Source organism: Notamacropus eugenii, chromosome 2 (genome assembly GCF_028372415.1).
Source record: "Notamacropus eugenii isolate mMacEug1 chromosome 2, mMacEug1.pri_v2, whole genome shotgun sequence".
In the NCBI taxonomy this organism is placed as follows: Eukaryota; Metazoa; Chordata; class Mammalia; order Diprotodontia; family Macropodidae; genus Notamacropus; species Notamacropus eugenii.
In genome coordinates this window covers 358,512,208-358,525,726 of record NC_092873.1, presented here as the reverse complement: position 1 = coordinate 358,525,726, position 13,519 = coordinate 358,512,208, and the positions used below count along the sequence as shown (strand labels likewise).

At 46.5% G+C, this 13,519-nt stretch overlaps 2 protein-coding genes across 6 annotated transcripts in view; one reads left to right on the top strand and one right to left on the bottom strand.

Moving 5' to 3' along the window:
• The window catches only part of ZNF385C (zinc finger protein 385C), a 72,940-nt gene extending 66,507 nt beyond the window's left edge, over nucleotides 1–6,433 (top strand). For 2 of the 5 annotated variants that reach the window (XM_072646478.1, XM_072646477.1), the window contains exons 4-9: nucleotides 496–606; nucleotides 2,087–2,252; nucleotides 2,470–2,760; nucleotides 3,506–3,702; nucleotides 4,138–4,236; nucleotides 4,872–6,433. In XM_072646478.1, coding sequence (XP_072502579.1) covers nucleotides 496–606; nucleotides 2,087–2,252; nucleotides 2,470–2,760; nucleotides 3,506–3,702; nucleotides 4,138–4,236; nucleotides 4,872–5,102 — 1,095 coding nt within the window. In that variant the 3' untranslated portion in view covers nucleotides 5,103–6,433. Of the gene's footprint in view, nucleotides 1–495; nucleotides 607–2,086; nucleotides 2,253–2,469; nucleotides 2,761–3,505; nucleotides 3,703–4,137; nucleotides 4,252–4,871 lie in introns of all 5 variants that reach the window. The other 3 variants (XM_072646476.1, XM_072646480.1, XM_072646479.1) reach the window with 2 other exon arrangements.
• Nucleotides 6,434–6,605: 172 nt separating this feature from the next.
• Nucleotides 6,606–13,519, bottom strand: NKIRAS2 (NFKB inhibitor interacting Ras like 2). The gene is made up of 4 exons (XM_072646484.1): nucleotides 13,408–13,519; nucleotides 12,235–12,364; nucleotides 11,297–11,538; nucleotides 6,606–8,045 (listed from the first exon to the last, which is right to left on the bottom strand). The coding sequence occupies exons 2-4, from the start codon at nucleotides 12,326–12,328 to the stop codon at nucleotides 7,806–7,808; spliced, it is 576 nt and encodes a 191-aa protein (XP_072502585.1). The 5' UTR covers nucleotides 12,329–12,364; nucleotides 13,408–13,519; the 3' UTR covers nucleotides 6,606–7,805.

Sequence of the window (13,519 nt, the reverse complement as noted above, 5' to 3'; positions counted from 1 at the left end):
CAGGATATAAAGGCTAAACTGAGGCAGCTCGGACAGAGAGCAAAGAAGAAACTTCATAGCTCCGCTGCTGTCTTTCTTCATCTCCCTTCTGCTTCTTCATACGCATATTGTGTTCTGGTCCTTATTGACTCTTGTTGTATGTATACATATGCATGACTGTGAAACAGACAGAAGAAGAAGGAGAAGACATAGCAGAGGAGATCAATGCCATAATCAGGACAGTTTATTTCCCTAAATCACAGATTTCTGAAAGGTGAACCTGGTCATTCTCCTATTTCCATGCAGGTTGACCTCCCCAACCCCATCAAACTACCCTAGACAGGGATCCTTCCAGTGCTTAGCTTTCCAGGAAGGTGGATGCCACTGTTGCCTTTGTCTCTATTTCTGTGTAGTTCACCCACAGTGGTTCCATGCCTTCCTACTTAACCCTCTCCCACCTAGGGAGAGGACAGGGCTCATAACTGCTGTTCTCTCTCACCCCACCTCACCTCACAGATGGACCCAGTCCAGAAAGCAGTAATCAGTCACACTTTTGGAGTCCCTTCCCCTATAAAGAAGAAGCTGTTTATCTCCTGTAACATCTGCCACTTGCGGTTCAACTCTTCGGTGAGCTAAGTGGAGGGAGAGGGAGAAGGTCTAATGAATGGGGAACTCAGAGTGGGAATGGCAGGAGTGTGTGGAGGAAAATTGGGAACCAGACTTGATATATTGGGAGGAAGGGCAAAAGTGAGGATATGACCCAGATACTTGGAAAAAATGCTGAACTTGAGGTCAGAAAAGGTGGGTTTGAGTCCTGACTCTGTACTCACCCTGGGCAAATCACTTCATTTCTATGGGTCTCAGTTTTCTTAACCATAAAATGAAGGGGCTAGACTAGGTGGCCTTTAACATCTGGCTCTAAATCTATCATCTTATGATCTTTGTTTCCTGGAGTAATTTCCTGCATTCCTAAATTTTCTCTATGTTTCTCCACTCTCCTTATGATGTTTTCTCCCCTCACCTCATCCTACCTTGCCCACATCCTTCCCTACTCTATCTTTCACTTCTCTGGTCATCCTTTCTTCCCTTGCTCCCCTCTCCCTTCACACATCTCAACTCCTGTGGAAAAAGGCCTAATTTCCATCTGTTTTTCTATCCGTGTCACCAATTTGGGAAGTCTAGTTGAAGGGTTCTGGGACTTAAAAACGTTGTAGAAAACTGAAAGTAACAGGAACAAAGGAGAGATTCAAGGATAGTGTTTTAAGAAAATTTGAGGAGGGAGAGAATTGGTGGGGGTGGGAGTGGAAGTGGGAGTGGGGGGCAGGACAGGGAAAACTTCATAGAGGAAGTAGAAGCTGAGCAATCCTCAAGAAAGATTTTCAACAGGCTCCATTTCAGGCCCACAGGCTGATTTGTGTCAGTGCACAGAGACAGGGTATTAGGTTGGGGAGTAAAGAATATATATAGTGGATCAAATGCTGGACTTGGAGTTAGTAAGACCCGGGTTCAGATTCCACTTCTGATCCTTACCAGCTAAGTGACCTTGGGCAAGTCTTTTAACTTCAGATATTACATCTGTAAAATGGAGATAATAGCAACTAGCTTCTCAGTTATTGTGAGGCTCAGATGAGATCTTGTATAAAGAGCTTTGAAATCTTAAAGCATCCTGTAGGTGTGACCTATTATAACTAAAACCATATAAAATAATAACAGCCACCATTTCGATAGCACTTTAAGGTTTACCAAGTACTTTACATATTTTATCTCATCTGATCCTCACAATTCTGCAAGGCAGGTGCTATTATTATCCCTATTTCACAGTTGGGGAAACTGAAGCAGACAGAAGTTAAGTGACTTGCTCAGGATCCCTCAGCTGCTGAGTGTATGAGACATTTGAACTCAGGTCTTCATGACTCCAAGTCCAGCAATCTACTTACTGACTCACTCAAATGACTTATTAATAGTAAAGCTAGAAATGCATATTGGAGCCATATTGGAAGGCTGTATTGAACTTTACTCCACCTTACACATGGTTGGTGCTTAATAAATGGGTGCTGAACGTGTAAGTGAATGAACAGTGTCCTTGTACCCTGCTACTCTCCTCTAGAACCAGGCGGAAGCTCATTACAAAGGTCACAAACATGCCAGAAAGGTCAAGGCTGTGGAGGCTGCCAAGAGTAAGCAGAGGACCTATACTCCAGCCCGGGAGAGAGCCACTGGTCCATCCACCACCCCACCTGATAGCAGAGCTCCTGGAGAGCCCCAGAACAAGGGTATAATGTGTGCTCACTGCCAACCCTCTCCCTTCCTAATCTGACCTGATCAAATAATAGGGGCTGGGCATTTCCACTCATTTTGCCATTTAATGAATACTATATAAAGGGTGATAAAATAATATGCAAATGAAGACCACTTTAGACACGATAAGGAGATGTGGGAGGAGCAGGATTTGTGCCTCAGACCCTTGATCTGTGGCCTCTGTCTCCTCAGCTCCCTTGGCACCCTCTTCTGGATCCCCTCTAGTTCTGCTGAAGACTTTGGACTCTTCTCCCAGGGAGTTGGCTGGCCTGGACCTCTCCGATGCTGCTTCTTCTTCATCTTCTTCCCCTTCCTGTTCCCCCTCATCCCCAGGGCCAGGGGCTGAAATGCCTGGTACTAGAATGGGGGCAGGGACAGGAAGCAGTGTGGGTACAGACAACCAGAATGAGAAGGGCCCTCTCTACTGCCCTACCTGTAAGGTCACTGTCAACTCAGCCTCACAGCTCCAGGCCCATAACACAGGTCAGTTCTTAGAAGGGGTGGGGCATGGCTAAGGGAGAAAAAAGGAGAGTGAAAAAGGTAGGGTACTAAGGGAAGAAAGGGGGAAAAACCTATACTCCTTACCCTTCCTGGGGGCCAGGGAATGGGAAAGGTATAGCAGCTCTGATTCTCTGATTGCCCAGTGCCTTTCTGTTTGGGGGCTGGGAGTCTTTTTATGTGCCTAGGTAGCCCTGGGGAAGGATATCTCCTAATCCTACTTCTAATCTTTGGATGTACATGATCTAGGAAGAGAGAAGACAGGGGACCAGAGGCTTCTATGACTCTAGAATGGGGATTCTTAACCTGGGGTCTTCCTTGGGCATGTCTACAGATAGATTTCAGGGAATCTATGAATTTGGATGGGGAAAAAATTACATCTTGATTTTCACTAACCTCTAAGTGAAATTTAGCACTTTCTCCAATTCTGAATGAAAGCAATGAGCCATTATTTTAAGATGGGCTCTAGAGGCTAGGAGGCAGAGGACAAGGAGAGTAAGATTGCATGAAGGTGCTAGGAATTAGGGGGAGGGGATATGGCACTGTATATGATGAGGGAGGCTGAGAAAAGGCTTCAGTCACAACGCAGAGAACACTCATCTAGCATAGGTGGGTTTGATGAACAGAATATCCTGGAGGCTGAGGGATGGCCTTCAGGTTGGAGAGACTATATACCTCTGTCCCAGTATTCCCATCATTGGCCTCTGATGGGCTGTCTCTCCCCTCATAGGAGCCAAACACAAATGGATGGTGGACGGTCATCGAGGAGCTCCTCGAAGAGGCAGGGGCCGAATTATGCCTCGGGGAGGGGCCAGGCACAAGGCTAAGCGTGTGGCAGGGGCCCCAGGTGGCAAGCCAGGGCCAAGCCCTTCTTTCCACTGTGCCCTCTGTCAGCTCCATGTCAACTCTGAGACCCAACTCAAGCAGGTGGGGGAAGGAAAGATGTGAGAAGGGTGCAAGGGTGGGCAACCTGTTGCCTCCAGGCCCCACGTCGCCCTCTAGGTCCTCAGGTGTAGCCCTTTGACTATTTGTTCTGTAAAAATTGGCCACATATGGCCTCAAGGCTGCAGGTTCCCCACGCCTGGAGAGGTTGGGGTTGGGATGGCTAGAGAGGGTGATGGGAGGTAGAACATGGTGGCATGAGTCAGGTAGGAGTGAACAGAGCTGTGAGGAATGAGAGGAGGGTTGAGTGATGGTGGATGACTGCTAAGGAAGAGTACTACACTTGAGGAGGGGGAAAGAGTGAGGTAAGACAGCTTTTACCTTCCCTTAGTTCTTCCCCGGTCATAAATCACAAGGGTAAAGAAGCCTGTGTGGGGAACCTGCCTCAACCTACACGCTATTTGTGTCCATGTCTTTTAGCACATGAGCAGCCGAAGACACAAAGACAGGCTAGCTGGGAAACCCCTGAAGGCTAAGGTCAGTCAGCACAGCAAGCTACAGAAACATGGTGCACTGGCTGTGAGTATCCTCAAGGTACCTGTCACTGAACATTGGAACTCCCAACCCACAAATCCTGGGGACAGGAAGACTGGGTGGGCAGCTCTGAGCCAGGCAAAGCCAAAAGGGATGAGGTGGTAGTAGTTTTTTTTGTGGGGGTGGGTGGGAAGGGATAGTGTCCAGGAGAGACATTAAGAGATGGTTGACTAGAGAGAAGCATTTATGGGTGCAGCAGGAAGGAAGCAAACCCCTTTCCTGAGCCCAGCCTGGGAAGGGAAGATGAATTTGGGCTGTGTTGGGCTGTGCCCAGGAATTTCCGGCAGGTGGGATGGAGCACTAGTTTTGAAGGCATGCGAGTGAGGGGTGGGTGTATGTTTGGGCGAGGGTCACCTGGAAACAATCCCCAGTCACCTGTCTTCCCTTTCTCACCCTCTTTTAATTCCTGAAGTTTCCCATCCCCACCCCCAGACAGGAAGACAGGTGATAGAGAAGAAAGTTTGGTTCATGTGCTTATGGGAGAGGGGGCAGGAGGAAGGAGAGGAAAATGAGGTTGGAAAGCATGTTTTCATGTAGCCCAGTCTATGGAGGAAGGATGGAGGACAGGTGGGAGTGGGTAGTTTCTTGCAGTAAGAAACTCTCTGTATCTTTTTCTGTAGTCTAAACTGGCCTTGCAGAAGCAACTTACCAAGACGCTGGCAGCCAGATTCCTACCCAACCCCCTCCCTACCGCTGCGGTATGCACCCTTCCAGGGCCCTTGGCTCTCCGGCCTGCCCCAGCTGCTGCGACCACTCTCTTCCCAACCCCAATGCTGGGGCCTGCCCTGTTCCGATCACCAGCGGCAGCTGTCCGCCCAGCTACTGGGCCCATTGTCTTTACTCCATACTGATCCTCCCTGGAAGAGGCCAAAGCTGACTCCCCAGCAGTCCCGCTTCCTGTCTCCATGGCTGTGGAGCAATATCTCTTTATGACGAGTGGTTTCTGATGGGGGGAAGATGAAGCCCATTTTTAGAGTCAGCATCATCTCCTTCTCAGCAAAAGTTGGATGAGATGGCCTCTAAGGTCTCTTCTAACTCTAAATCTGACCTTATGCCTAATACTTCCAGTTCACACAAGGTAAGCACCCCCTGCCATTATGGGGGTGAGGAACCAGGTATCTCTATCAATCATCCATTCCCTGCAGTTAAGGTGGCCCTATAGTCTACAGCCAAGGTCTCCCTAGCACCAGGCACTAACAGACCCACAACAATCTATGCAAAATCTTCAAAGTCAGCTCCATGGTTTTGTCACTTTTCAAGGCAAATCTAGTTACCCATCTACCCCAGTCCCTGCAATGTGGGTGACTGGAGGGTTCCCAACCCCTTAATTTTTAGCATCTTAGCTTTGCCAAGTATGTTTCTCCAGGGCCCAAGGGCAAGGGACAAGTTTATGACCTGTACTCCCTTATTTTGGGGGATGTCTTTCACTAAAAGGACCTCTCCACCCCAGCTATATAATTCTTTGGGGGACCACAGAAAGAGATATTGGGGAAGAAGATGGGGTTGGGGCAGTACTCCCCTTAGGGAAAATGTGGACTTGGGAGAAGAGAATTATAATGGGGAAAAAGGGAAGGACATTTCCAAGTCTGGGCAGTGGGAGACTGCTTCATTCTCAGATGGATTTGTTAATGTGATGGAGGTGAATGAGGAGAGGTGAGCTGATGGGAATGGTAGTCCATTCTATGGCCTTACTATGAAAAAAGTCCAGTCTGCATCAGCCAGGTCATTTCCTATCCCAGAGCCCTGCTCTGCTCTTCTCCAGGATGCATTCCTGGCCAAGGCCTTCACCTTCTCAGCACCTTCTTTTAAACCTTATAGAAATAATAGACCTTCTCCTCTTCTTCCCCTCCCCCCCATTCTGTTACGGTGCACTTTAGCCTCCCTTCCTCAGAAAAGCCATTCCTTCTTCACATCCCAGACCACAGCACTCTCTAAATCTAACCTAGGCTGTAAAATTGGAGTAGTGGGACCCAGTCTGATCCAAGATTTCTAACAATTGTTTTCAAGATATCCCCTGCCCTACCTCCTGGGACTTGGCCAGTATCCTCCACCTATCTATTCTTTCTTCAGATGTTTCCAGTGGGAGAAAACAAGAAAAGGGGAGGGGGGAATTTTTTTTTTAAATAATAAGCTATTGTGGCTTTATTATGTCAAACTCATCAATAAAAGAGTCTGGAGTTTAGTGGTGTATTTGTGTTAACCTCTGCCCCCAAGTCCCCTGCTCTGTCTTCTTCCATTAGGGCATGGGCAAGGAGGCTATGAAAGTACCCCAAGGTGATTCATCTGATTTGTCTTCATGTTAGGAAAGGGGTGCCTGATGTTGGCAGAAATGTGTAATATGTTAATACAATGTATTACATGCATACATTCCAATGTATTACATACATACATTACATACATACATTCACAAACACATACTAAGTGGATGATCAGCTCTGACAGGCTTCTCCCTGTCTGCTTTGTCCTATTAGGCCCCAGGAGATATGAGGGAGAGGTGCCATATGTATTCTTCATAGTGGAAGGTAGGGAGGGATAGTTATAGATGCAGGATAGGTTATCAACATTAAAAAAAACAAAACCCAGAGAGGGGAAAAGGGTAGGCTTTAAGAAGCCATAAATCTATCCCCCAGGATAGGAGAACAGTCAGGAAACTGCCCCTATCTGCAGCAGGCTGGATTACAGACAAGCTGCCCCCCCTCCCCCTCCCCACCACCACCTCTAAGCAGCTGAAATAGACTGTGTGCTCCTGCCCCCTGGTGGCTGAAGGTCAAGGGGAGCACTCAAATAGGTGAAGACAACTGGAGGCCTGGAAAGGGGAAGGAGTCTAGAAATCATTTAGTCTCGACTCTTTTGTCTTTATGGGTAGGAAGCTGAGGCCCAGAAAGGAAATGTCCTTTGTCCCAAATCACCTTGCTAGTAAGTGAAGAGAGCTGAGACTGGACCCCACCCCCACCACGTGAGGTCCTTTATACTATATCACGGTTATACTCCTTGGGCAGGAAAAAACAGAATAAGCCGGAGCAGGGAGAACGTAACTCAGTGACAAGTTTCTGTTTCTCCAGCGGCTTGGGCTCTTCTTAGGGGAAAAACACAAGTGAACTGGAGATATCTCCTGAGATAGGAGGACTTCCTTCCCATGTCAATCTATCTCTACTTGGTTATCTTTTTCCAAGGGCCATGACTTGGAGTTCTTGGGGACTTTTTACAGGGGACCACGATCAACTGGCTATCTCCTGGCACTGCCAAGTCTCAAACTGGATTTCAGCAAGATAGCAACAGTATTGGGGGGAGGAGGAGTGATGTGGTGGCTGTGGAGAAACATGCACTATCTGAACTCCTCTCTAAGGAGGAGAAACAGTGGAGGAAGATGAGATTCTGGGCATTTCCCAGTGACCTACCATTGTAGCCCTCTGTCAGGCTGCTTTCAGGAAGCCCATCTTAATCTGCTCCTCCCATTTCCCCAATTACCTGAAACCCCAAGCAGTTTGGAGGGGGCAGGATAGGGATAGGGTGGGGCTGAGGGCCGGGGTGGGTGGAGTGAGAGAAGGAAAGCCTCAGCCATCCAAGGAGCCGCTGCCCTTGTTTTTCCGGCTGAGTGGGAAGGCTGACTTGCTCTGGGGCTGAGTCATCTTGCTGGCCAAGTAGATGAAGGGCTCAAGGAGAGAGCGGCGGTCAGCCACGGACACTTCCCACAGTTTGACCTTCTCCACTTTGGCCCAGTGCTGGGCCACATCGGGGTCCACTCGACGCTGCTCCTGAAGGTCACACTTGTTGCCGAGGACCACAATGGTGACCTGGAAAAGTATTGAGGAGATGGGCAGAGTGAAGACTGTGCTCATGTAGGAACAGCTGGTCTTAGTAGTACAGAGCACCTGGAGTCAGGGAAGACCTGGGTTCAAATCTTGTTTCAGATGCTTTACTAGCTGTATTATAGGTATGTCACTTAACCTCTCTCCACCTCAGTTTAAAATGGGGATAATAATTCTATTTGAGAAGTTGAGAAAATGTACATAAAACCTTTGGCAAATTTTAAAAGCACTCTACATGACTGACCAGACAAATGTTAGTTATTGCTACTTAAGGGGTCTTATAATGAGCAGATGGTCCAATGAATTATGATTCTACTTCTCCCTGCATTTGCAGTCTAGATGATCAAAATGTTTATAGTAGCATATTTTGGGGGAGAGGGGGAGCAAAAGAATGGAAATAAAGTCAATGCCCATCAATTAGGTAATAGCTAAACAAACTGTGGTACATGAAACGACTGTGCTATAAGAAGTGACAAACATGACAGAGAAGCCTAAAAAGACTTACATGAACTGATGCAAAGGCAAGTAAGTAAAGCCAGGAAAGCAATACACACAATGACTAAAACAATGTAAGGGGCAAGAACAAGAAAAATGAAAGTTAGAAAATGATAAAGAACAAGCTTGGCCCCAAAGAACAGATAGGAGAAGCTATAGCTCTCTCAACTCCTTTGCAGAGGTGAGGGTCTAGAAGTGTGGAATACTGCATATAACATCAGATATATTCATCAGTTTGACTGATTTTTTTCTCCCTCTTTTTCTTTCTTTTTTGTTATAAAGGGTAGCTGTCTGGGAAGGGGAAAGGGATGGATACGGGGGAAGTCTTAAGTGATGGACCAATAAAACACAGCAATAAAAATCTATTTTTTAAAAGTCTGGGTGATGAATTTGGGATATTTTTCTTTTTTTCCTTTCTATTTCCTCTAAAACTTAGTCTAGCCTCAAGCAGTCCTATGCCATGTTTTCCAGTCCCACTGTACGAGCGTCTGAAATGGTCCTAAGTAGCTGTTGATGGTGTCTCCTGACTATGGCTTCCCTTTCCCACAATCCCTGCTCTCTCTGCTGATTGTCAGCTAATCTTTGATAATGTAATCATTACAGTCCCTGATGAGAGCAGTTAGGTGGCCCAGTAGATAAGAGTGAGTGCCAGACCTGAAGTCAGGAAGACCTGAGTTCAAATCTGGCCTCAGACACTTACTAGCTGTATAACTCTGGACAAGTCAGTTAACCTTGTTTGCCACAGCTTCCTCATCTGTAAAATGAGCTGGAGAAAGAAACAGAAAACCACTCCAGTATCTTTGCCCAAATGAGCTCACAAAGAGTCAGATATGACTGAACACCATCAAAAGTTCCTGATTCTCTCAGTTCTAGCTTAAAGATATTAAAGTGTGACATCACTCCCCACCCTCCTTCCAGGAGCCTTTGAATCTTAAAGAAGGGCCTGAAGAAGAAAAAACCCTAAAGACAAAGCAATGAAGCCCATACTTTAGTGGCAAGGAGCTTACAGAGTTTTGCATGGGATGCTTGACCCCACTGGGAGGCCTAAGGGAGCACTGCCCTAGGTATCTCCGCTGACCTACATCCTCTGAGAGGGTTCAAAAAATGAAGATCCAGTGTGCCCCCCATGAAGTAGTGCTGGCTTCCTATTGTAATTATATTATTATTATTATAACATAATGTGGGCCTGTGATAACCCTCTGCCAATGACCACATCTGTCCTCTACTAACTCTTAGAGTTTCCCCACAGCAGTCCTGCCTTGCCATACCTCTTTGTTAAAAGTTTATTTTATTTTTAATTTATGGAATAAAGCAAACATTTCCCTAACAGTGTGATAAAAAAAAAAAGATTATACATGAAACTGCAGATCTATTATGTGTAACTTGATATTCCTTTCAAATAAATAATAATAAATTATAAATCATGTAAATTTGTTCCCTTTTTTTCTTCCCTCCCCCCTACCCCCCCAACCAACTCTGCTCTAGAGATGGCTACTATAAGATACAAATAAGTATATTATTATTCTGTGTTGGGGTGTAAGCTCAGCTCTCACATGAATGGTTTTAGGCAGGTAAAAATGAGGGTTTCTTGATTGCAAGCTCTCATGAGGCCCCCCAGAGAACAGCTGGGAATTGAGGAGTGACACTCGAGCTTTCTTGTTTCTCTACCTCTTCTCAGTGGAAACTTGCTGGGAAGAGCATTCCACCCTTGAGATTGGTCCGTGGTCTGAGCACACCTTTTTGTTGATTAGCTAGGGGCTGAGACCATGCATGGTATCCACGTGCAAACTATGCAGCTAGGAGAGCTTAAATGGGGACAGGAAAGCCTGAGGGGGGTCCCTCCCCTCTTCTGCCCCCATCCTCTCGCTGTGTGATCCTTGCTCCTTAAAGAGGAGGGGGGGTTCCTTTTTCCTGGGAAAGAACTCGCCTGCATATGGACATGTAACCATGATCCTGAATAAAGCCTAACCTTATTTGACTCTGGAAAGTCTCTTCTCTCAATATGCTTATCCGGTTGGCCACCAAAGACCTGGACTAAGTTTAAGATGACTCGGGCAGCCCACGGCAATTAGGCTGGGACAATTCTATACATACTTCCATTTGTTCTTTCCCTGGATGTAGACAGTGTCTTTCTTCATATATCCTTCATTTGTAATTTGTAGATTTATAATAGTCAAAATGACTTAGTCACTCAAAGTCATTCCTAAAACAATTTTGCTCTTACTGTATACAATATTCTCTTCTGCTCATTTCACTCTTCACCATTTCATGCAAGTCTTTCCATGCTTTCTAAAATCAATGAGCTCATCATTTCTCATAGCACAGCAGCCAATATCACTATTTATTAGGCCATTCCCCAATTGATGGGCATCCCCGCAAATTCCAGTTCTTTGCCACCACAAAGAGAGCTGCTACAAACATTCCATTCACATTCAAAGTTATAATTACTATTTGTGAATTTCCTTCCATCTTATTTTTACTCACTATTTTCTTTCTCAGCCTCCCTTTCTATCCTATCCCTGTTATCTTATCTTCTCTCCCCACCCTCCTACTCCCCTTCCCACCCACCCCTTTCTACTGCCCTTTCTACCCCCTCAATCCAATCCACACACCCTTCCCAAAGTCCCTCCCCCACCTGGTCTCCTGGTTTTCAAAAGTTACCATTATTCTTAAAACTGTCTTCATTACTAAGGTGGTTTGAAAGACTGGGACTGAGTTGTGTAGGATGGGGTGATTCATACCTCCTTCTTGTCTTTCGATTTATCAATCTCTTTCTTAAGTAGTTCGACTTTCTGGAAGGACTCTCGGCTGTTAGTGCTGTAGACTAGGACATAGCCATCTGTACAGGAGAAACAGTGCTTGGGAAGTTCTGCCCCATCTCGAAGGCCACGGGTGTCATAGAATCTCACCTGCTCCCGCACACCTCGGTCAGTCTCGATTGAACCCACATAGATGTCTTCCTGGGTTTCAATCATCTCAGAACCTGGAATGGGATGAGTTTATTTGTTTTTTTGGACAGGAGTGAGTAAAACTGGGTATTTCCTGAGAGCCCAACTAGGGCTTTCTTCAAGCTGGGGGTAACTTAGGTGTGAGAAAAGGTGAAAAAATAAGGATTAGGGGAGCTACTGAAGACTATAAGGTAAGGATGAGGGGATCATTAAAAATCATTTTAGTATACTCTGATATTAAATTAGTGATAGGGACTGGGCCTGTGACTTCATTGGAATAGGGAACTCTCAGGTGAGGAAACTCCCTCTACCAATTTCAGTCTGATGTAACTTCTCTGCAACTGTTAGAAAAGTTGTTCAGAGCACTAAAAGATTAAATAAGTTACCCAAGGTCCCACTCCATGTCAGAGGTAAGACTAAACCTAGCGTTTCCCGGTTCTGAGGTCAGCCCTCATGTCAATTCTGACATGCCATAATGCCTCCTGACACATAATTAGCAATGTGCAAATACCCTGCTTTTCTTTCTACTCCATTTTCAAACCCTGGGCTTTCTTCCTTTGACTCCATTGCAAGGGCTGATTCCATATATGATGTTGTCTTGTATATGTGCTTCTACATCCATAGAACTGGTCCTTGGGCTGTGCTTGTGCGTGGACTATAGATCTAACGCCCCCTTCCCTCCTCCATTGTTCTCCCCCTTTCACACCCTTTCCCAAAATCCCAGCACTTACCCACTACATGGTTACCATACAACAGCTGTTCTAGGATGGAGGTCTTCCCCACCGAAGCCTGGCCACACACAACCACTTTGCAGCTCTTCCCCATGGATAGACCTCCACTTTGGGGAGGAGACAGGCTACACTGAGATGGAGAACAGGGGAGAGGAGGAGACACAACAGGGGAGGGACGATCAAAAGGGGATGCCTTGAGAACCCAAGTTCTGAATTTGACACATAATCCCTGGGGATTAGGACTCTTCACAACATTAGGATGATGGGTTTGTAGGTGGGAAGGAATTGAGAGATGAGGTGTACTGTGACCTTCAGGGATAGGTCCCTCTCTCTGGGTATTAGGATATAGAAGGGACCATCTGCTAAGGCCACAATATCTATAGATCTCAGCCTTCATCTTCCTTTCAATGTAAAAGAAAAAATGATCCCAAAGTCAATTGTCTGGCTAGGCTGGACTGATTGAGGACTTGGCAGACATTAGGGTTAAGCCCAAGAAAGGAATGCTTTCTATGAGAACCACTCCATCTTGCTCCCTAGAGCCTGCCAGACCAGCAATGTAGAGCAATGGCACGGAGAGAAGCTAGTCAAGATTAAAGAAGCCAAAGCTGAAAGGATTGGAGGGGGCTTTCAGTGTGTGTTGGCAGATTGCAGGGGCTGCTGAGATATGCCATGAAAGGTTAAACTCAGAGATACCTCCAAGGAGAGGCTCTCAGACACAGTAAGGGGTCCATGGACACAAAGAGAAAGACCAGAGACAGGCTCCTAGACAAAGAAGAGTCCCATGGAGGCAGTTTCTAAGGTACGTCCCATATGTAAATCTATGATCCCGTAGTGGAACCAGAGAGACCCCCAAAGAGAAAAATCTAGGTAAAGAGATTAAAGGGGAAGAAAACTCCAGGGCCCTTAGGTGACAGAATCATGAGTTTATTTAAGAAGTGTCTCATTGGAGCTGAGCAGCAGGCCATGGTCAAGGTCCAGAAGAGAAATCCAAATGATCAAGAAGACCCTATGTCCTGTTCTTTGACTCCCATTACCACTCTGCCAGGAGAGAGCAGTAGCTGCTCTCTGAGCCCCATTTGTCCCTGTGGTCTATGGTCCTGGGATGCTGCACCCACCCCTCCACCCAGGATGCCCAGGGCACCCTGGAGCAAGCTAAGAACAGAGGCTACCTACCTATTGGGGGTCTCTCCTAGGGTAAATGTCCCTAAGTACAGCAGCAGCTGATGCCGACAGAGGCAACTTCCCACTTCCTTCCTTGACCTCCCAGTCATCCCCACCCTCCTAC